The sequence below is a fragment of the Perca flavescens genome, chromosome 16, assembly GCF_004354835.1.
Source record: "Perca flavescens isolate YP-PL-M2 chromosome 16, PFLA_1.0, whole genome shotgun sequence".
Classification (NCBI taxonomy): domain Eukaryota; kingdom Metazoa; phylum Chordata; class Actinopteri; order Perciformes; family Percidae; genus Perca; species Perca flavescens.
In genome coordinates, this window is record NC_041346.1 from 5,534,152 (window position 1) to 5,558,815 (window position 24,664).

Below are 24,664 nucleotides of genomic sequence, written 5' to 3' on the forward strand. Positions count from 1 at the left end.
TATCGAAAAAAAAAGGTTCACTACTCGAAGCTTCAGAACTCTATGAGGACATCTGGTGGTGAAGTTAGGGATAGCATTGTGTCACAAACTGTTTCACAGTTATTAGCCATGAATGTCTTTAGAGTAAGCCCGACCCTACACGAGCCCGTGCGCGTTGTGTCCAAGCCCGGCCCGACACATTAACTGGAATTATGAGCCCGATTTCAACCCGACACTTTTTTTAATACGTGGGCCGTTATAACTGACGTTCTCATACAATTCAGAGTTGTTTGAACTGCAGAAATCTGTTTAAAATGATCTTAATGAATAATGCAACAAGGACGAAGCATGTAAACTGCGCTGTTTGTTTATTCAGAATGGAACGGATCGCAAATGGATCTGAATGAAGAAACGTAAAAAAAAAACTCAACGTATTTCTCTGAGGGCTTGCCTCGCCCTCACGCTTGGATAAGTAACAAATGAGGACGTTGAAGGCTGACTATCATCTTTTCTGCCACGGCGAGCCTACTTTATGTGTCTGTTCATCATCCAAGTCCCCGTTTTATTTGCTGTTATAGGCGACAGCGTGCCGCGTTTAATGCCCTCAACAAAGCCGGCTTATGTATTGTCACTGCCCACGACTTGTTTAAAATGGTTCCATACCTCCGACTTTCCTCCAAACTTGTTCAAAGGTAATTCTCCTATTTCTGATTATAACATAGCTTTCTCCCCACCCAATTAGGCTATAGTAAAAAACACAAAAGCTTGATTAAGGATAGTGGCGGAAAATAACGGCCCGACCCGAAAGTCTGGCGGGCTCGGGCTTGGGCAGAGAATCTAAACTCTACTTTAGAGTTGAAGATGAATACATTTTGAGTATGAATTCATTGATAAATAAATAATGACATAAATAACTAAGTCTATGTGGGACCTTGCATAAATAAAAATGTAATTGCCTTCTCCGCCAAAAAAAAAGTATAAAATTATAAAGTTAGGATTTTGGTTGTGAACTGTCTTGTGTTTGAAAACAAATACATCAATTTGGGAGGGAAATGAATGAAGAACACATTGCACATTGCTAGTGCTGTGACGATAACCGCATCACCGCAATACCTGCTGTGACGTGCCACTACCGCCACCATTTTTGTATTTTTATTTTTTACTTTTTGCTGCCGAAGGTTACAGGAGAACACATGTCATGTGATACGTGTGGAGGAATAAATCATTGCAATACAATCGCGCGTCACAGTGTGTTTATGTATCTCTCGGTGTACTTTGTTGTATTCTCTCCTATTTGAAGAGGTTATAGAGAGAAAAAAAAACTTATTATTGATTTTTATTTTATTATTATTACTACTACTACTACTACTAATACTACTACAACAGGTAACGTTTAATATAATACACAGTTGGGAAGGCAAAGACGTTTCTCTGTTCTCAGCAGAGGTGGACATTACCGCTGCAGTGTTTACCATTGCACTTTAGCCTAGCAGCTAGCGGAGTTTCCTTCTGTTTATAGATTAATCCTGACAAAAGCGCACGGTTAAATGTCAGCCTGCATGCACGTTTTGTAGCCTAAACAGAGCAGTTCATGTTGGTAGTGAGAGCAACAAGTTAGCGGAGTGCCGAGTTGCCCTCTCTGCTCTGTGTCTGCTCAGCTGCTAGACCGCTGTGCTGCGAAGTGTCTGCACTCGCCATTGTCGGCTAACAATTACTTTATTTTTAACTTTATCGACAATAGAGCTTTTTGAACTGTCTGTGGAATAGATCAACGGAGAGGAGAAAAGGCAACGCGGCCTTAAACGACAGCAAGACACAGTAAAGACTCTTGACATTGAGCTGAAATGGAAACACTGCAATCTTTTTATACCGTCTATGACTGCAACATATGTTGTAGGGTTTAAGCCGATGCTTTTTCGGGGCTAACGCTATTCACTCTACTGGCAGTATTGACAACAGATAAAGCCACCGTGTCTTGAGAAGCTTGTCGTTTTATTGTCCACGTTTAACTCACTTTACATCATCTTTGTTATCTCTTTTTCCTCTCACTTTTCCTCACAGCTGCACTCGTACACTACTCTCCGTTACCGCTCGCTCTCCTTGCGCGACCACACGAGCACTGACATCACACACTTAAGGCACCCTGCTATTCTTGCTCTAACTTACGCTACTCTCTTAAGGGGGTTGCGGTTGACCGCCATACCGCGGTGATACGTTGCTTCTTCACCGCGGTAAGAAAAAAAACTATACCGTCACAGCCCTACACATTGCACACTCATTTCTGTGATTAGGCCTAGAGCAACATTGTCTCCTCAGCCAAATAGTTGAGATAGGCAGTGCAGAAGGCGCTCTAAACTCTCTTTTATAAACTCTCTACTCACTATAAACAAGGCTACTCTCTATGAACTTTCTACTGGCTATACACTTTCTTACTGGCTATAATAATCTCTCTATTCACTATAACTCTCCTGACTCTCCTACTGCAACAACCCCAGCCCTGTGTCGCGCTGCTCGCGCAGCTTTTGACTTCAACTTCGAAGCAGTCACGTGGGTGTGTGTGAAACGAAGCTTCGGACGTCACTGGTCACGTGATTATCCCAAAACGAATCAAGCTCCGATACAAAGCTTCATTCCAAATTGGTTCATGTTTTCGATACATGCCTCGAAGCAGGGGGTTCACGGGTAACATCACTAGGTTGCAGCATGGTTATGAAACATAATTTCCAGTTATTGGACCAAGTTTCATGTTTTAGCTCATTCCAGCTCAGGGGAATTTGAGCTGCTGCAGCTGACAACAAATAATAATTAAAAACCAGCACAAACTCAATAGGGTTCTGCCCTTTTAGGATTTTAATTCTAATAATGAGAAACCTTTTATCTTTCCCTTGTAAGTTATCTCTGTTCTTATGAGATGAGAAGCTGATGATCCAACCCCTGCAAGTTAGCTTAAGAGCCTCTCAAATAATAATTCATAAATGAATAGGGGGTCGTATTCAGTGAATAAATAAAATATAGTGATAAACGTATCATCCTTTAGCAGTGAGTTATTAAAGCACCATTGTTTTAATTTAGATTCTCTTTTATAAATAAGGTGAAAGCTTAATGAAACCAGCATGATCCAAAATAATGGCGCTATGAATAGAGATGTAACCAATGCTTATGTTTAAGCGAATGTTTGCATGTTTCTATGCTAAATGGTCACATAACTAACATGTTTAATGTAACCATGTAAATATGCTACCAGGCAAAGTTTTGTATTATTACCCATGAGGCACTAACTTTGATTTGGTGGTACTCTGTTTCTCTGTCTCAATGTAGAGGACACAGTGGTGGCAGTGTCAGTGACTGGGATTTTGAAGGTCTGGATCATCACAGCTGAGGTCAGCAGGATGCAGGTACACCGCCATACAAATACATCAGCTGTGTATACTGCCGGATAGATGTGTAAACCCGAGTCGAAAAGTGAACACTGGCCTTCATAGTATTGCTAGGACTGTTATGGAACATTGGAATATTATAATAATGGACGAATACACCTTAAGTATATTTCCCCCCCAATACAATTCCGATATATATCTAGAAACAAATCATTCCCTGAAATGTTTTTCAACCTCAAATATTGATTGGTGTATTGGATCAGGCTCTAATTTGTTGGTGGTGTGTGTGTGTATGTGTGTTCAGGACCTGGACCCTGTGTTTGAAGAAGAGTCCAAACCCATCTACTGTCAGGGCTGTCAGAGTATTTCCTTCTGTACCTTTACTCAGAGCAGCCTGCTGGTTGTCTGCTCCAAGTACTGGAGGGTAAGAACCTGCATTATTTACAACTGAGTAATACTACGCTCCGACTACTTAAAGTGCTCATATTATGCTTTTTGGCTTTTTCCCTTTATTGTGTCTTATATCTTTTTTTTGTGCATGTTATAGGTTTACAAAGTGAAAAAGCCCAAAGTCCCCCCAAAAAGACTTACCATCTCCAACAGAAAGCACTGTTCACAAACTGCTCCAAACAGCTCTATTGTAGTCCAGCCTTTACTTCAGAGACAAACGTGCGTCACTTTGTAACAAATGTTATAATGCTCACCTAGCTGCTAGCGTGGCACACCTTGACTGGCTAGTTGTCCTTACCTAACTGCGCATGTGCGACTCCCAACAAAGATGGAACAGTAGTGTGATGCCTCCTCTGTAGCTAAAACAGAGAGCTCAACACACAGGGTGAAAAGAGGAGCTGCAGCAATGTGCACTACAACAAAAATGTAGTGCTTTTTGAAAATTAAACCATGTAAACCTATTCTGATATAACCTCTAAATACAATTATGAACCTGAAAATGAGCACTTTAAGCACTGTGTGAGCAGTGGACATGGAATTTTGGCCCCAGTCTGACCCGGCCTGAGCTGTACTACATGAATAAAAATGTTTGGATCTTTTTCTCGTGTGTGTCAGGTGTTTGATGCAGGCGACTACTCGTTGCTCTGCTCAGTGTCCAGTGACAGCGACCAGGCCTGGACCGGAGGAGAGTTCATTGCCGCAGACAAAGTCATCATCTGGACCGAAGACGGCTGCAGTTACATCTACAAGCTGCCTGCCAGGTAATGGCTGTTTCACAGTAGCTGCATCCATGCTTGTGTGCGCTAACGTGACGTCAAAATGAAGTAGATCTAGCTGGCGCGGCAGGATTTTGAGTGCGCGAGCAGAGTGCGCACCACTCTATTTTTTTTCAGCGCCACGTGACAAAGCGGAAATGGGTGGACTGAACGAGTTCACCGGCAACCGGATGCCAGGACTCTCAGAGTGACTGCAAGTCTCTCTTCTAAACTTACTGGGTTAAGAGGAGTTCTTTTATGGTGAAAGGCTTGATCCGACGAAGTAGGTCATCACATCAAATTGAAGCTTTGACGGCAACGCTGCTGCCAGTTCTGCCATTTTTACCTCTTTCTTCTTCTTCTAGTCCGAAAATAGCAAAGTCGGTAGCCTTTCCCCATTAGCGCCACCTCTGTTCAGGAGAAGACTGCAACTAGTGTCGCAACCCCCACGCGCAAGTATAAACGGTTACAGCGATCCCATGACTTCACATTTGCGTGCGCCAGCTTGGGAACAAGGGGGTAAGCTTCGCTTCAGAACTTGAACCTCCTGTGGCGCCATTTTGATGCTACAAAGAGATCACCTACCGTTAGCATTCCACTGACTAGCATTCATTTTGACGTCACTTTGACAGTGAATAACTTTACATCTGAGGCGTTTAAAGACTTTATTTGTCCATTTTTTATTTCTTAAGAAACACAACAATGTATAAAAGGCTCCATTACCTTTTATCTGACGTTATGGCTCCGTAGCAGACGTTTTTGTAAAAATAGGCTAACGATTTTGTCATAACCAAGTGACTTACTGTCGCATAGTAGAGGAATTACCGTATAGTACAGGAGAAGCTCGCAGGCAGTTTCGTCTTACGTTATCTGTTTAGGTTTGATTACTAATGTTAACTAGCATGTTAGTTAGCAATAATTAGCCTGTGCCCATGTTATCTCCTTACATATACCTACATTCTCCGTCTCTGCAAGATTGGGAATGATTGAGATTTCTCTTGGCACAGCTACCAGAAGACTTAAAACTTTCAGACAGGTTGTTCACGTCACATTTACGTTGCCTCTGTCTGTTGGAGGCTGCGCAGTAAAGCTAGTGATCACCGGAAAAGTGCTTCTAATAGCCTTCACTGGTCTCCGTCCAGAGCAACGGGGTCTATTGGTCCATTATATATATGTCAATGGTTGGGAACGGCCAGTGTACTGAACGTTTAAACCTGCTGCTCCTCTGGCCCTAATGCTATGTTTCCACTGTAGGGTACAGCTCAGCTATGCTCGACTCCCTTTTTCGGTACCAGTACTTTTTCTCTTTTTGTTTTCCACTGCGGATAGTACCCACACAGTGGAGGTGGGATTCTCAGCTGATTGCCATAGCGATGGCGCGTGAAACTGCTGTCATCTTGAAAGCGACACTCGCCAAATCCTTTCATTAGCAACCAAATAGAGGAATGTCTGCACTTCTGGATTGAGTTAATACAAAAATTGCGGTCGCCGTTGACGGTAACCCACTAACAATTCTCTCTGACCAGTCATTTGCCTGCAGTGTTTTCTACCTTCTACTATAAGCTCAGCTTGCTTGGAATCACAAAAAAAAATACCCACAACTTTTGATTATTGAGCCATACTATGCAGTAGAAAAAGGACTTTACATCACTTCTCAGTGTCATCTCATGGTGTGAACACCACAGAAGAAGAGGACCGACTCGGAGTCATGATCAGCTAAAGTCATGGGAGCTGCACAAGCAGAGATGTTAAAATGCGTCCGTAGGTTTTTCTGACTGTGTGTGTGCTACACAAATGCTGTAAACTTAGACCCATAGTGTGTGTTTGTATTTCTCAGCTGTCTGCCTGCCAGTGAACACTTCCGCAGCGATGTTGGGAAAACCAAAGAAGGCTCGATCCCTCCGCTGGTCTACAGCATTGCCGACCGCTCAGACAAACAGGTCGGTCCTTAGTCCTTCACTCTGTCAACTGAGCGTTTGTAATTTTTGTATATTAAATAATATTTAAAATGGATTGTTGCACAGACTTGGAACGTGCACAGACTTTGAACTTGTTGTATTGTAAACTCCTGCTTGCGCACCAGAAAAAGATATTATGATGTCGTATAGTTTTAGCTATTTTAGATATTTCTTATTAAGGATATTTTGAGGTTTTCCCTACTTACTTTGGAATTGACCTTAGTCTGTTTAAACCCAATGTGCCCTCCAGTAACAGACAGATGCCGCTGCTAATGATTTAGCTGTGTGAGGTACTTGTCAAAGATAAAATGATACTTGACAGGGGAACTCATTTATATGGAGGGGGTTCCAGATCTGGGTTGTCTTTTGTGTTTTTCATATTGATGATCTTAGCGATTATGGAGCTGTGATAACTTGACTAGCATGGTTTAGTAAACAAAAAACTGTCACACTGCTGAAACCTTTTGTGTGCAACTTGCACTTTTGAATTTATGTTACGTACATACAAAAACTAAACTAAACTAACGTACTGAACAGGGCCCTGTTGTTCAAACGTAGCTTAAATAATCTAAATAGCATGATGCTAGCTAAAATGATCCTGTAAATAGCTGCACTGCAGTAAGCATTAACCTTGTACAATGTGTACTCTGTAGCTGTGTGTAGTTGTCCCATGGTGTTGTGTTTGCAGTCTAACTGTGTTTTGTTTGTATTAATTAGTGCTTGATTTCATTAAGGATCATCAGGGTCTACGTCCGGCACATTAGACCAAGTGATTTCTTAAAGGTGTGAATGATAGAGAATCCTCTCAGAGGAACTTCACAGGCTAACATGACTGATTGGAGATTGGAGATGTTCAGCAGAGCTGAGTACAATGGCCAGTTTGGCAAAATGAGTCATCAAAGATCAGCCTTAAGTATGGATAGATGGATAGAGAGAGAGAACGTGTATATTAAAGAGACTGTAGAGTGTTAAACATTCACAGTTGGAGTACAGCTCTCAATGAAATAAGTGAATATATATTAGTGCTGTCAAACGATTAAAATATTTAATTGCATTAATGTCATAGTTAACTCTTAACTCTAATAGTTAATTAATTTAGACTCTGCCATTATTTGAATACCAGCTTTTATTTGAGAATGTAATAATGAAATGTAAAAACATACTATTACATAGTACGGTTACTTAGCTTAATCATCAGTTTCATTTAAAAGATGGTGAATGGCCATGCTTAATCCTTGTGCGTGAGCCTGACCCTTGGTGTTTTGTGGTTTCTGTGTGGTTATGATTTCGTTTTGGACCTTCAGTACGTTGTTATATGTGTATTTATTATTTATTGTATTGTTTGTGTGTAGGTATTTATGTGTTGTCTGTGCCTTTTTTGTTGTTGTTGTTCCTTTTATTTTATTTTGTCCTCGGATGCTGCCATGTCCCCTCCCTCCTTTGACCTCCTGACTCCTCTCGGAAGGGTGGAGAAGGAGAAGGAGGTGAGGAGGAGGAAGTGGTTGTGGAGGTGATGTGCCTCCCTGCCAGCGGGTGCGACTTGGAGCTCTACACCCCAGAGCTGCTATACCACCACCGGCCTCTAGAGGCACCAGTAAGCCCCAGAAAATGCACACTGAATACTAAAGGTGGGAAGAAGAAGGTTCATCTTCTTGGCTGAGCTGCTAAAGCTAAAATGGACATAATTACAGCAATTACACCAACTTTTAGTAGCATTGGTGAAAATGTATAATCTTTTAAAATAAGAGTCATTAATTCAGTTAGATTTAGTTAGATTTTCTGCACCATCAAATGGAAGTAAAGCATTATACTATATTTAAAGGACCATACCAATGATTGAGCATGTTTTGGCTCATTGACTACACATGGTTCCCTCTATATATTACTGCTAAATATATGGTGTTTGAATATTTCCTATACTGATTTGTACTCGGAACTTGGATTTTCAAAAGTCAAAGTCGGAAACACGCCCCCTGACCTCGGATTTCCGAGCTCGAGCCTCGGACAACCTCGTAGTACCCCGAGTTCAAAATCCAACATGGCTGCCCCCTGTATCAACAGTTATGAAAGCTGTAGTAACATAAAGTTATAAGCACTTTTGTCTTATTTGTGTCTCACTAAATCAGTCGTTCACACAGGCATGTTCAACTTCTAACTGTGGACATGTTGTTACGCTGTTTGTATGCACCAAAAACAGTGTAATGCGTTGTTATAAACTTGTATTGCTAACAATATCTAACTAGACTAGAGCTAATGAAAATCCGACTTGTAAATGGAACCCATTCAACTCGGGTGTGACCTCATTCCCAGCTCCGGCTTCTGAGTTCCGAGGTAAATGGAAACCACTATTACTGCAACAACCGCTAAAACATCATCATCTTGCCATCCTCTCTACCAGATTTAAAGCCACCCTTTCTTAACTTAAAATTACTCACCGTTGTTGGCTACAGCCGGTGAACAGGCTACACGTTGTAAACAGCCATGGCTTGCTTGCCTGGTCCTCCGGTAACGTTAGCAGTTATGGCTTGTAAGCATAGCGGCGTTAGCCAGGACCAGTCAAGATCTCTTTATTGGCTGTGTCTCAATTGTTTTTGCGAGTACCAACTCAAGTACTCTATATAATTCAATGTGAGTACACAAATGTTGAAATGACTGAAAATGCCCGTCCCTAGTTGCCTTGATAAATTAGCCTGAATCTTAATGCTAACAGATTTAGGAGGAAATTAGCCAAGCTGTCTCCATCTTTTAAATACATATCCAATATTTACCCGGGTTTTGTTACATCTCTGGTCATGCAACTGTTAAAAACATGCCAAAGTTTTTAAGTCGGGTAGAATCTATCTCCATTGATCCCTTTCATTTGTTTACTGCTTCCAGGGCTGTACTACAGCTGTAGCGCGCTGGGTTTACGTTTTTACAGACCATCTGGCAACCCGGCCTGGCTGTCAAACTGGGCAGTTGATACCAACACACAGGCCAAAACATAAATAGAAATTACGTCATGGAATGGAAATTTAAAAGGAGAAAATACCGGCTTTAGCATCGTTGTCAGAAAAGATAGTATTTCAACTTAGCATGTTTCCTTAATAACTGATGACATATTGTGGTCATTTTTGAATTTAAAACAGTAAATATATTACATATTGCACCTTTTAAGTATTTCAGTACTTATTTTAATATTCTATTACATTTTTTTGATTAATCGGCTAATTGTTTAGTTTATAAAATGTCAGACAGTTGTGTACCTTGCTAAAACTCAAGGTCAGGTTTTGTTTCCCCAACAGTCTAAAACCCAAAGATATTCAGTTTATCATGAAATAAAGAAAAGAAAAGTAGCACATCCTCACATAAGCAAAGCTGGAGGGAATATTTGATGTTTTTGCTTTTCAAATGACCTAATTGATTACAAGAATTGTAAAAAAATAAAAGTGACTAAGATAACTAAACGTAGACTGGGATGGATAGCTGTGATTTTCATAGAAATTAATCAATGTCAGTTAAGGTCAAATCTGTGAAAAAAAACTTTGGTATGGTCCTTTTTTAAGTGAGGTTGATGTTGGAGGTAGATAGTCGCGTGTAAGAGTTGAGCTCAGTGTGAGGTTTTAAATGTACTGTACTTTTGAGATGAAGCTGAAAATGTAAATAGTTTTTGATATTTTGGAGTTGTGACTTTGCAGCTCAGCCAGAAAGTAATGAGCTGAGATGAGAGGAGCAAACTGTGAGAATGGCAGCGAAAACACAGACATCCACTCAGTGGCTCACATTCACTCTGCACCTTGGTAATAAACAGGGAGGTCATGTCAGTCTTATGTAGGGTATTTCTCCATACTAATAATAAATGTTGCATTTCAGAAACAAAACAATGGTTGAATTTCAAAAGGAAGAGTATAGTCAGTTTAATTTAGAGAACTGTTTGTTTTTTCCTTTCATGAGAACTCAAAGGGCTCTGCAGTATCGTGACTTATGCTAATTTACCGAACATAACCGAGCTGAAAATTTATGTTTGGACAGTTTAATATTCCAGATTGATTAACTAATGTCTGTAGGGCTTACATTTGAAAATGTGTTGAATCCTTGTTGTTTCAGTCAGAATGGCTCAGAGGGAATTTGACCACATGCTATTTAGTGCTGTAAACTTTGCTCTGAAAAAATATTATTATACAAAGAGAAAACTCAACAACAATGGCATTTGCAAATGTGAATAAAGTTTATGGTTTAGTAAGAAGTATGAGTACGTAGACAAATGGGATTCTATTATTAATAATGATGATCACAATTATAGGTATTTAAAGAATAATGGCCTTTTTAAAGGTTTGCCCCTCTCTTACCTTTTTCTTTAAAAAAAACTCTTTTTGTTTCCATAAGAAAGGTAGGCCTTAGTGACAAAAATCAATTCTGGTGATCCATTTTCTGATTTAAATTCTTTTTTTTTGTCTCATGCGTTTATAACTTATGAAGAGGTGAAAAAAGGTCCTTTTTTTAATGTTTGTTGCTGTAATACTCATTTTGGCCACAAGATGCTGAACTGCGCAACAACCCAATGTGCAAGATAGGAGTATTTTATATTAACTAGAATAGTTTTAATTTTATCCATGCACTAAACTCTGGTGTCCACCTTAAGTTGCACTCGCAAAATCAATCACATCACTATTTTTTTTAATTTTTTTTTATAAAGATTCTTTCTTTGGGCCTTTATTTGACAAGACAGCTAAAGACAGGAAAGGGGAGAGAGAGGGGGAATGACATGCAGCAATGGGCCGCAGGCCGGAATCTAACCGGCAGCTGCTGCGTTAAGGACTGAGCCTTTTGTACATGGGAGTTCTCTCTCAACCAAGTGAGCTGCCAGGGCGCCCCATCCATCATCACATTATTTCAACAACTTAAACCAAGCCACACATCTTTGATCCATGTTGTTTATAACTGGACTAAATTGAAGGAATCCTTTAACTATGTAGACTACTTACTTTTATGGAAGAACCACAAATGGGAAGAATGACCAAATCAACCGCAAAACGTATGATGCACAACGAAGAAAGTCACAAAATCACGGCCTTGTGGAATCACCTGGTTCGAAAAATGTACCCTGGCAATACTTTTTCCACCTATTCTTAAGTCCTAAACACAGGAGATTAAACAATTAAGAACAGACTTAAAAAATGGATCACCAAAACTGTTTTTCTAACTTGCCTTACAGGGTTTCCATAGGAAACCCATAATGGAACTAAAAAGAAAGAAATGGACAAATACATTGAATTACAGTCAGAAGTTACTAGATTCCACATCAGGCCTGTCTTTACACTCGAACCTAAAACACAGATGGCAAAAATAAAATGTCATTAATGTTATCATCTGTTACCATTAGCTGGTCAGCCTAACTACAAAACCTTAACTTGTTACTCTATTGGGAACCTAGTTTTAAATTGTGATTGATCAAACAATCAATTGCTGAGCTACTATATCAGACAGTATCACCTGCTGAGCTCAATCAGACAGATCCTGATGCATCACATCTCATTATCAGCGTAGTTACCAAAGGAATTCCATTCAATTTTGTTGGTGTTGGAATAGAAGAGTAAGCCGCCGAGTCGATGCCATTGGAAGTGAACTGCCTGTTTTGTTTGCTCCTGTCTTGGGTTTCCTTCCTGCCTGACTGAGAGACTGAACTCATTCTAGTTCACCTGATTTCATGCTCTCTTCCCACTAAAACAGAACTCTTACTCTAAAAGCACCATCACCCTCCTCATCTGTCTTCATACTGATGAAGATGCATGCAAAGTCCCCAAGCTGCTTTTTAACAAAATAATGACCCGCTGAGTCCCTGAGTTTATGATAAGCCTAAGAAAAAAGGAAGTTGCAGAAATACCATGACATTTTGGGTTACATTTGGTTTCAAAAGGAACCTGTCACTTTGTCTGTAAACTTAAACACTAATGATGCATACTCAACATAAAAGTAAAAATGTAGTTGCTGTGACAAGATTCAGGTAAAGACCAGTCACCAACTGTGGAATGCATCTGCATATTTAGATATTAAAATCGGGGATGCAACCTTCTTTTCTTTTTTCTTTTTAACAAATACAGTTTCAGGTACAGATAGGACAAGATGAAATGGTGTTTCTGTGTGGTCATCAGACCTGTTGGCAAAAAGTTGTTTGTGTTTGTTTTAATTTGTCTGTGAATAATAAGTGGGTGTTGTTTTTAGTTGTCTGATCCATCTACAGTTTTATCTATGTAACATGCAGTCTGAAAAAAGGGGTGGGTTTCTTGTTGAACGGTTTAAAGTAATTTATATTTAATGTCCAGAAACTTCTCAACTGATGAAGTTCATTACAATGGCCTTTGCAGTTGAGGTGAATAGAGACAGGCATTTATTGCTAATTTACCTATATTTATCATATTTTAGTAATAGTGATTGCTGATAATGGTGTTTGATGTTACTGAAAACTAAACACTTCATCCATGTTTATTTGTTATCGTGTTAAATTTAGGATAATATACATTTAAATGGAAAATTACATTTGTACAACAACAGAGACATTTCGTACTCACCAGTCTGCTGCTAGAGTTTATTTTCTCTAACAAAAGTACTATTTCAATTGCAAATACATTCATGTGCATATATAGTCATGTGATTGATGCAGTTGTTTGGTGAGAAGACCGATCGTTTCAGTGTGAACAGTCTGCTAGTAATGGCATACTTAATTGTTAATTTAGTAAGCAGTATGCATGTACATACTGATTGAGTATGTAGTACCCAGTACGCTAGTATGCAATTTTTAACGCAGACCTAATTTTAATTTAATTTAAAACACATCTGCAGTAAGTGTTTACTTCCATTAACGGTAGTTTAACAATGGATAATGTAAAAGTAAAAGTGATTAGAGTTAGGTAGTGAATGAAAACAGAAATGCTATGGTAATGTACATTATCCTTACAACCATGTTCGAAGTTATCTTTGTATTTTTACACCCAACTGAAAGGATAGTTTTGATATTTTAAAGTGGTGTTGTATGAGGAACGTATAGTCTTAGTCCTACAGTAGATTGGCGGTCGGCACGCCCCCAGTTTGGCGAAATGGACCAAAGTAACAACACAGAAGCTAAGCAATGTGCTACTGTGGATGGTGGCATCAGCTAAAACATATATTAAACACCAAAAAGAAGGCCTACCTAAAAAAAAAAATAAAAAAAATCAATATCAGTTTAAGTGTTATATTTCGAATATTATCCCTGCTTTACCTTGCTTTAGCCCTTTCCTTTTCGCAGAAGTTTTTCCTCGCTCTTTCAGCCCGTTCAGTCTCCCCCTGCAAAAGTTCTTCTTCTGTATACTCTGGCTAATAAAGGTGTCCTCCTTGTCTTCACAGTGAACGGCATTTTGTCATTGAGGTCATAATCCCTTCTTTTTTATTTTCCTCAATTTGTTGTCTCTTCTCTAAACCTCTGAAAGCCTGACCCAAACAGCTAATCTGCTGCATAATAAAGTGCGCGGCACAGTTGCGCTCATGCGTAGGAATATGGAAGTTCTACTGTTGAGAAAATGTAGTGCCAAAGGAAAGGAGAGTGTCAATGACAGTGAAGGGGCCTTGTTGGTGATGCTGACTGCAGAGGTGAAGAAACTGTTTTTATGGTGTGAAGTTTTGGTCCTCTCACCATGGTGAGCACACCACTTGGTTTCATACGGTTTGTGCCTGGGGAGAGAGGGATGGGCTACAATTTTTGCTGCCCACCTCAGTCTCCTGGAGGTGTGAAGGTCCTGGAGAGCTGTCAGATTGCAGCCTATCACCTTCTCAGCAGATGATACGCTGCAGTCTGCCCTTGTCCTTAGCAGTGGCTGCAGCGTACCAGATGGTGATGGAGGAGGTGAGGATGGACTCAATGATGGCAGTGTAGAATTGCACCATCATTGTCTTTATCAGGTTGAACTTCTTCTTCAGGAAGTAAATCCTCTGTTGTGCTTTTTTTGATGAGGGAGCTGAACATCCGCTTAAGGTCCTGGGAGCTGACGGAGCCCAGGAAGCGAAAAGAGTCCACAATGTTGACTGTGGAGTCACCCAGGATGATTGAGGCGGGTGGGCCTACATCCTTCATTAAGGCCACAGCCAACTCAACTGTCTACAGGGCGTTCCAAGTTGTTCTGACTGCACTGGGCCACCAGGTGGTCAATCTCTCGCCTGTAGGCGGACTCATCCCCACTAGAGATGAGTCCAATCAGGGTGGTGTCGTCGCGAACTTTAGGAGCTTGACGGACTGGTGATTGGAGGTGGAGAGTTTGGTGTACAGGGAGAAGTAGTAGGTGGGCCTCTTATTAGGTAGCAAAAATATGTTTTGCTGCTGCCCCCACTGCAGTACATTGCTAAGCTTCCGTGTCCAATTCTCCAAGCATGTGCCGACCAACATTTAATGTAGGTAATACAGTGACTAAGGATTAGTACCTCATACAACCCCACTTCAAAACATCCAAACTGTGCCTTTTAAATTTAGAGTTTTTGCCATATATAATACAGGTGAATGGGTATAAACCCCACCCATCTGCAGCACAGAGCCAATTAAAACAAACACAACAAATTCTTGCAAGTTATCATGGGTTGATATTCTCCTCCTGTCTTTCACTGCCACTGTGCTGTCTGCTCAAAACATAAGACTCACTGATGTTGGATTTTTCTATTCACATCTTATATCAAGTTGTGATTTAGTTTGTCTGTGATTATGTTTTAAAAAAAAAAAAAAAACTTTTGATGGCACTGCATACTCTGTGATTGTGTACAGCGTTCAGATGAGCCAACTAACCGATTGTCGTACACACCTCAGCCATTTCCCTCTTCTGTACCTCTTCAAATTTTGTTGTTGCTCTGACTATGGCAGCCCATCCTACTTACACTTCCACAGGTACACAAGCTTTCATTCTGTCCATTGAACACCATTATATGGAAATTCTGTCTTCCAGCAGTAGTTATTTGGTCAGTTTTATCTTTATTCTTTAAGAGGAGTATGAGTTGCAGTAGACTTTTGATTGGGATCATAAGGCATCAGGACACAGCTGAAGCAAACAGGACCAACTTTTGCAGGAAACCTTGTGAGCATAGGCTGGCTTGTGAAACAGTTAAAGTGATACATGATCTTTCCTCACATATGGTCATGGCTGGTAATGAGACAAAAATTTGCCCTTGTTTTGGTGATTCCTAGCAAAACTTTTAATTTGGTCCTTCTTACACCTGTTGAGTTTCCTGTTCAAACCAGTCAGGCTCTAATGTATCCAGATGAATAGATTTGACACAACTGTCTATGTGTCTTCATCTTATGATTGGACAAGCGTAACACCTCACTGCTGCTGAACCGAGCAAAGGGAAACTGACTACCTGTTAAAGGATAGTGGTAACCACTGTAAATAACACCTGATCCACTCCTCCTGTTGAGGGACAAATATCATGAAGGTAATGTGACTGATTAAGGCTCTATGTAGTTAAGAAAGCTGGTCATGTTTAGGTTCTCAAGATTAAAGGATTTACTGTATGTGAGATATCCACCTGCATTTGGCATTAAAAAAAAAAAATCGCACCATTTCTCAAAGTCAAACCATTCGAATCAGTTACTCAGTGAGTCCCTGCACGTTTGCTCCTCGCACTCGACTCACAACTGACAGAGCTGACCTCAGCCACCCCTCACACAGCCTCTTCAGCCTTTTGCCATCTGAGAGATGGTACCAGAGCATCCAAGCCTGTCCCACCAGACTGGCAAACAGCTTCACTCCCCAGGCAGTCAAGAAGCTCAACACCCTCCCTCTTACATCAGGATCTGTACTGGCCACTTTATATAAAAGAAGACACTCAGGAACTTTTCCTTTTTATATTGGACATTTCAAATATCTTCATGTTTAGTTTTCTGTACTGTATGATTTTGCCTTAAATTTGCATTATTTATAATTTATTACTGTATTGTATATATTACTTATGTTTCTTTATCTTATTTGTACATTGCTCTGTATGTCTGGCACATATTGCAGGATTGACCATAAAGTTGACTTGACTTGACAAAGAGGTTATAATGAACTGAGAAGAGAATGACTTGAAAATGATTCAATTCAGTTTGTTCCCCCTAAACATGCGTTCTTTTGAACTACTCATTCTCGAACAACCCAAGACTACGGCACTTCGTCAGTTGTACCCTTGCTTGAAACCTTGATACCAATAAAAGTACCAGGTACTATCTCCGTTTGCCAATGGATAACCAAAAAAGTGCTGTACCATGCAGTAGAAATGCAGCATAAGACATGAAATGACTATGCTATAAGCCTGTGAATAAAAGGACCGTAAACTGAGCAAACCAGCTGAGCGTTAAAAAGGTGGAAATAGTTTAGGTATTGAGGTCAGATATGACTTAGTTTCCATATTAGTACCTAAGTACCTGGGAAGACTGCTGGCCACTTATATTTTGGTTAGCTTCAGTCACTTGAGCCTCATCCTATTTGTACCTGTAGTTTTAACCCCACCAGTCCTTCCTCTGTGCAGCATTTAGCACATGTTCTGATGGGGGAAGCAACAGTTTGGGTGTGATCATTGGAATTTTACAGTGGCTACATTTGCTCTACTGCTGGACTCCATGTACCTCTGATCCTATCAGCCCTGACCTGATGAAAAAGCCCCAGTAAGACCCACACAGCATGTTAGATGCAACCAGTATTTACTATCAAATGATTTGTACATGTTTTCAGCCTGTAGAGGAGTCAGATGTCCAGCTGAATCAGAGCTGTGTGGTTCTGTTTTCCTGCAGTGTGCCGTGTGTTGTGTGTTGTTGCTGTTTGTTTGAAGGCAACCAGAGAGCAAAACCAAACATTTCAGCTTCACATTCTCAGACTAAGAACCATTATAGCATGAAAAAATAAACTAAAAGTCTGTAAAGGAATACTCCAATTGTTAAGAAAAATGTGCTCCGATGAATTTTAGGCTGAAATTCCCCCAAACACTACTGTTGAAGGTGTTATTTGGGAGATGTGATGCTTCAGGCTTTCATATGATGACATGTCTTTCTTTTTTTTTCCCCCCCACCATCCTCCAGCTCCTGATCTGTCCTCCTGTGACGCGGTTCTTCTTCGGCCGACGGGAGCCCCTCCATAAGTTGCTGATCCAGGGAGACTCAGCGGGCAGACTGTCCCTGTGGAGCATCCCAGACACCCCGCCTCTGCAGCCGCTGTCGACCACTGCAGGTAAGGAGGGCGTGACTGATGTTACACAATCATTTCCCTAGACCTAGTGTTGCCTGCTACTGTTGGTCTTAATGAACTAAAAAAACACACAGTCCACTGGTGTTCTTACAGTGACGTTACAGAATATTTCTTTCCTCTCACAATTGATCTAAAAGCTACTTTTACAGGAAATGATTGTTTATAAAAAAAAAAGTTGGAAAGAGAAAAACAACCAAAAGAACACTGATAAGAACACACTTCTTGCCGTCTTCTCTTAGTAATCATTTATACAAAAATAACCACTTAGAAATATACATTGCCTGTTTATAAAATATGACAAAAAGAAGAAAACCATTGATAATAATGTATACGTGTACCAATTTCAATTCAACATTAAAATAGAAGAAATAAAGTTATGTTTCCTGCATGGTTTATCATAAATTATATTGATTTCTCTTTTTCATGGGCCATGAAGTCCATATGCTTCACATAGTTGATAAATGGTCCGCTGATATTTAGTGGATTACTTTTTGTTGAGTGTTAGAAAAATGAATACCCTGAGACAGTGGTGAAACACTGAGGCTGAGTGACATCTAGTGGTCAAAATGTGTCATGGGACTGTTAGCTGGTTGGTTGGCAGTTAATGTTTTTGAAATTTTTTGGTTCCTTAAATGGGTTCATGATTTGGAGAATATGAATTTAATTTTGTAAAAATGAAAGTTCAGAAAAAGACCAAAATTTGCCCTTTTTTAAACTTTCCTCTAGTGCACATGAACACAACTTCACATAGAATTGACTTAATTTACTTTTCTTTTTTAATTAGTAGGTTTGATCCAACCAAAAACAGTAAATTGATATCTAAAACAACAATAAAAAAAGTTATATAAAAAAGATAACTATTAGATGCTCCATATATGCAATATGGAATGATAATATATTGTTTTTAATTAAATGTTCTAACTATTTGATCCATTTAGTTAGTAGATGATGGCTTCAATAATAGTCATATGCCTTTAAATATGACATTTGCTGCGTGAAATTGCTTTTATGTTCTATTTCTTTTCTGTTCTATTTCTTTGTTTCAAGTGTAGTGTTTTATTACTTTATTCAACACTTCTTTTTTCAAGGCTTTATTCAGGCTGTATCTCTGCCTCTCTCTGTCTCTGTGCAGAGCTGCAGGTGTCGTCCACCATCAGTCTCCAGGAGGCGTTTGATAAGTTGACCCCCGTGTCTGCAGGGATCATCGACCAGCTAAGTGCTCTTCCTGGAAAAGAAGGACCCATCAAGGTTTGAACTCAGACAAATTCCCTGGCCAAAAATGAAATGTATAGAATGCACTTTCCAAATGAATTTATGAAAGTGTTTAGTTTAGCATTGAAAAGTCATACAGCTGGAATAGATGTTGATTCTGCTCCAGGTTTTCATATGTTTCTCCTCATTTTCTTGTGAAAGCCAGTTGGGATTCTGGATATCCTCTCTTAGATTGTATTTGTTCACTGAATATTTAGGTAGGTAGGTAGGTAGGTAGGTAGGTGGGTGGACTCCATTAAAACCAATTTGAGAAATTACTGTTACAGCAGCAAGTTACACACACATACAGAAAATACAAGAAATATACTAGAAATAAGTAAAATAAGATAACAAAGATAAAAAGAAAAAAAAAGGATATAATATAAATAATAATTGATATACTTGGATAACTGGCATTATAGTTTGGTTGTTGTGTTTCTGACTGTGTGTGTGTGTGTGTGTGTGTGTGTGTGTGTGTGTGTTGTTGTTCCCGCAGGTGACAGCCAGCGTGTATATCCCCTCTCAGGGTCGTCTGGTGTGTGGCAGAGAAGACGGTAGCATCATCCTGGTTCCTGCCACTCAGACCGCCATTGTCCAGCTGCTGCAGGGGGAGCACATGCTCAGGAGAGGTGAGGGAGGGAGGGAGAGACACAGGGAGCTAGAAGCTGTCCAGTGTTGAGAAAGTAGCTTGATGGTGTTTTAAGCCCCCAACGTCTCCTTCCAGGCAGCACTGCGACCGTTGACTTCAAGGCACCTAACCCTAACCTTAACCCTAATTGTAACCATTACCAGATTGACAAAAAGTTAACAGTAAACAGGCCATCTACATTAAACAATCAATAAATAAACAAAACTGGGCTGCCAACTGAACTTTAATAACTCAAATCATTGCTGTTAGGAGCTAGTTCATTTAATGAGCTCTGGACTAAAGAAGAAATGATACAACGTTGCCTTTTAGTTCTGGTTCGTTTTGTGTTCACACTGATTATTATAAACAAATTAGGAGCTGTAAACATGGGTTCATATGGACTTACAAGTAACACATTGATTGGACAGTTTAAGCGATGTCATCCAGCATCATCAGGTCAGCAAGTCATGCTGCACTCTTCTACTTCACTTGTGCTTATTTATCCTCTCTGTCTGGTGTCAGAATAAATGACTGATTAACAGCATTGTTCGTCCAGATTGCAACTCAACCTCATGTATCGTGAATAATGAAGAACAAGTAGACACAAGAAGAAAAGGATGCATCTTGTGGTGTAATAGTAGGGAAGGATATTTACTGTTTGTTATGTTTCACTCAATTATTGATGAGGAGCTGCTTGCAAGTTGTTGCACACCATAAAGTCTTAGTGACAGGGGCATATGATCAAAAACTCTTGACTTGAAAAAAAATAAATCCAGCACAATCTGCATCACTTTATTGATGACGTTTGGGTCCTTAGACCTTCATGATAATGAGGAACTGCTAAAATAAGAACTCCTTCTCTCTATCTGATTAATTAGAGGAAATTCCTGTACTCATGTGGTGATGCGCATGCAGGTTACCAATTGAATGCTTCTGATTTCCTGCTAAAACCAATATATCTACTGTCACACTGGTTGCATCTCATAACCCTTAAATTGCCTCCTCGAGTCCTTCGCTTGCCTCCCTTCTGCGTATCTTATGTCTTCATCGATTCTGAGTGTTGCGTCCGTCTGTCCCGCAGGCTGGCCGCCCCATCGTACCCTGCGGGGTCACCGGAACAAGGTGACATGCGTCCTGTATCCGTACCAGATCTCCCCCCGCTACGACCAGCGCTCGCTGGTGTCTGGAGGAGTGGACTTCTCCGTCATCGTCTGGGACATTTTCACCGGAGAGATGAAGCACATTTTCTGTGTCCACGGAGGAGAGATCACCCAGCTCATTGTCCCACCTGAAAACTGCAGTGTAAGACCTCTGACATGTAGCTTTATGTGTTTGTTTCTTTTGTGCCTTTTCTTTTTCAGGATAGCTCACTAGACAGATTCTCTCTTTTTCAGTCTTGAGTTGCTTGTTTTTCTTTGCTCTGTTTGTTGCATTTGTGTGTGATGAATATACCGAGAGGGAGAAGTGTGTTTTGTTGCTGACATTAGATGTAAATGTTACGGGGGTGATGTTATTGTTGGAGAGAATTTTAATGACATTGTGTTGTGGTCAAATGTTGAATGCACAGACACACAAACACACACACACACACACGGTTGTCCATTAAACCAAACATTATGCCGTTTAACTGACATTAAGATCCAATGGTCAGAATTGTGTGGTTACCATGGAAATGAGATGTCAGATGCTGATGAAAATGACCTTTCACACACATGCTTTAATTAAGACATTTCATGTTTTGTGTCTGTTCTCTTTTTTGAAATATTACAAAAGTCATTTGGCTCTTTCTCTGAGAAGTTCTCACCAAAGCAAATGTTACATCAGTATCCTGTTTCAATTAACAGCTGGCCTACTGAGCATCTGCAGTGAGTTAATGTCTCTCCAACAATAACACTGCAGGAGAAACATCTGTGAGAGCTACTGTGTTTCTTTGAATAACTCATTACATCACTGACCAGTCAGGTTATTGTTGTATAAAGTTAAGGACAGAAAATCCGTGGAAACCCTGCTTTCAGGCTGGGGTTTGACTCTTGTACACTATTACTCTCATTTGGATTTGACTACAAGATTTTCCTTTTCCTTTTTAAAGCTCTGAACGGGCTAGCTCTAGCATATCTCAGTGACTTTTTAGTGCGTAAAGGTGACCATGCTTCTTCTGTGGCCAGGCCCAAGTTGTGGAACTGCCTCCCTCTACATTTTCGATCAACCCCCACTATCAAATCAGGCTTTCTCTGGCTTTCTACATTTAAAGATCCCCTGCTGATTTTGTTCGTTTGCCCACTGACAAAGAAATGATCGGTCTGTAATTTAATGGTAGGTTCATTTGAACAGTGAGAGACCGATAACACCAAAGAAATCCAGACAAACGCATGTCAAAGACGTTATAAATTGATTTGCATTTTAATGAGGGAAATAAGTATTTAACCCTTCTGCAAAACATGACTTAGTACTTGGTGGCAAAACCTTTGTTGGCAATCACAGAGGTCCGACGTTTCTTGTAGTTGGCCACCAGGTTTGCACACATATCAGGATTTTGTCCCACTCCTTTTTGAAGGTGTTCTCCAAGTCATTAAGGTTTTGAGGCTGACGTTTGGTAACTCGAACCTTCAGCTCCCTCCACAGATTTTCCATGGGATTAAGGTCTACAGACTGGCTAGGCCACTCCAGGACCTTTTAATGTGCTTCTTCTTCAGCCACTCCTTTGTTGCCTTGGCTGTGTGTTTTGGGCCATTGTCATGCTGGAATACCCACCCACGACCCATTTTCAATGCCCTGGCTGAGGGAAGGAGGTTCTCACCCAAGATTTGATGGTACATGGGCCCCATCCATTGTCCTTTTGATGCGGTGAAGTTGTTCTGTCCCCTTAGCAAAAAAACAACCCCAAAGCATTATGTTTCCACCTCCATGTCTAACGGTGGGGATGGTGTTCTTGGGGTCGTAGGCAGCATTCCTCCTCCTCCAAACATGGCGAGTTGAGTTGATTCCAAAAAGCTTGAATTTGGTCTCATGAGATGTATACAGGCATTGCTGTTTTAGACATTAACTACTCCAAATCTGGCGATACTTGCTACAATTATATCCTATACAGATATATATCCTACATGAGTAGTAAACTACTGCCCACAGCGCTGATTAGTGGATGAAATAAAGTAGTTAACTACTTAACTCTGTGAAACCCCTAAACGCAAACAGGAGCCAAAGTCAGGAATTATCCTAGACACACAGGCTTTAACATTATTGAAACCTAAAAGAATATTAAAGGATTCAAATTCAATAAAGAAGTTCAATTCTATCTTTTCCTCCACTTATCTGTCAGTGACCTTCCAATTTGTCCTCGGGTACAGTTCTGTAGATGATCATTATTACATGCTGTGTTTCCTCTGCAGACTCGGGTGCAGCACTGCGTCTGCTCGGTGGCCAGCGACCACTCCGTTGGTCTGCTCAGTCTCAGGGAGAGGAAGTGCATCATGCTGGCGTCGCGACACCTCTTCCCCATCCAGGTCATCAAGTGGCGTCCGGCAGATGACTACCTGGTGGTGGGATGCTCTGACGGCTCCGTCTACGTCTGGCAGATGGATACAGGTGAGAACTCGGTGACCTCTTCTTGCTTGGAGTTGGGTAAATGCTGAACCATTAGCATGAGTTAAAGTTCAGCTGCAGATGCAATCCTTACTGTACCTTTCTCCAATGGCAATGGCTGGCAATGAACTAAAGGGCTCCAAAACAATCCATTCCCACAAATATTTCTCTCTACTATCCTGTGGCAATTCAACAGTAGTTAGTGTGTCCCATTAATTCAGAAGGTTCATTAGCTTCAACTGCTTTAATCTCAGCATGATCGCTTATTTCAGAAAAAAAGCCTCGGTCGTATCAGTGAAAATAGGTCAAAACGTTTACATTTGGTAACTGGGAAAACTGTGAAACTGCCGTGACAGCATCTTCAATGCGACGCAGCTTTTAAAAAAAATGCCGGGTAATGCAAGATGTCCCAAGTCAGTCTAGTAACAATTCTCACTGGCCAATTAGTGGTCTGCAGTATTTTAACGCCAAGTATCGGTTCAGCTCGCTTGGAACCTTGACCGAGGTGGTACCAAAAAACCAGGTACCTTCAAATTTTTGCTAATGGAAATGCAAAAATAACCGTTGTAATGTGTAACGCATCGGTGGAAACTCAAACTTTTAGAGAGTGTATTTGGCACCCCACGCTATGAACAAATCCAGTTTTTAGGCTAAAGTAACCAATTGCAGTGGTGGCATCTCGCTTGTTAACCTGCACAATGATACGTTCTTAAGGAATCTTCCTTTTTAACCCAAAAATACAGTATGTCCCTAAAGACTAGAGGTGTTGAAATTAATCAAATAATCGATGCATCGAATCACATATATTATAATTACATATTCTGTTATGTTTTGCACATTCAGGAAGTGCCATGTGCTCAGTGCTGTAGTTTTATGTATCCAGTTTATTTAGTATTCGAGCACTGCAGAATGTTTGGTTTTTGAAGCTGAAAAGCTATGAATTAAATATCCTACATGTCTTTAATAGAAAAATGTATTTGACGCATCGTGATGCGTCGAGATATCGAATTGAATCGCCGACATGATCATAATCGAATCGGGAGATCAGTGAAGATTCACACCTCTACTAAAGACCATTAACAACCTGCTATATGTGGAAAGTGTAGTCCTTGAAATAAAGGTTAAAAACCTTTAACCTTTTTTCAGCTGCTTTAACAATAAACTTCAACTTTAAAAAGGAGAGCAAATTTCTAAATCCTGTGTTTCAGTTTACCTTCTTCTTATGCTCTGTTTACTTGTTACCATGACAACACAATCTGCAGTATGTGCATGTCGAGGTAACATTAGTGTGTGTGTGTGTGTGTGTGTGTGTGTGTGTGTGTGTGTGTGTGTGTGTGTGTGTGTGTGTGTGTGTGTGTGTGTGTGTGTGTGTGTGTGTGTGTGTGTGTGTGTGTGTGTGTGTGTGTGTGTGTGTGTGTGTGTGTGTGTGTGTGTGTGTGTGTGTGTGTGACCTGAATGAGCTGTAGTGCTG

At 40.4% G+C, this 24,664-nt stretch overlaps 1 protein-coding gene across 4 annotated transcripts in view; it reads left to right on the forward strand.

Annotated features, from left to right (window-relative positions):
• The window catches only part of wdr7 (WD repeat domain 7), a 163,261-nt gene that overhangs the window by 8,799 nt on the left and 129,798 nt on the right, over positions 1-24,664 (forward strand). For 2 of the 4 annotated variants that reach the window (XM_028601996.1, XM_028601997.1), the window contains exons 6-14: positions 3,298-3,374; positions 3,661-3,780; positions 4,422-4,567; positions 6,399-6,501; positions 17,570-17,717; positions 18,868-18,983; positions 19,483-19,615; positions 20,696-20,916; positions 23,001-23,196. In XM_028601996.1, the coding sequence (XP_028457797.1) occupies positions 3,298-3,374; positions 3,661-3,780; positions 4,422-4,567; positions 6,399-6,501; positions 17,570-17,717; positions 18,868-18,983; positions 19,483-19,615; positions 20,696-20,916; positions 23,001-23,196 (1,260 nt within the window). Of the gene's footprint in view, positions 1-1,727; positions 1,798-3,297; positions 3,375-3,660; positions 3,781-4,421; positions 4,568-6,398; positions 6,502-17,569; positions 17,718-18,867; positions 18,984-19,482; positions 19,616-20,695; positions 20,917-23,000; positions 23,197-24,664 lie in introns of those variants that run through there. The other 2 variants (XM_028601999.1, XM_028601998.1) reach the window with 2 other exon arrangements.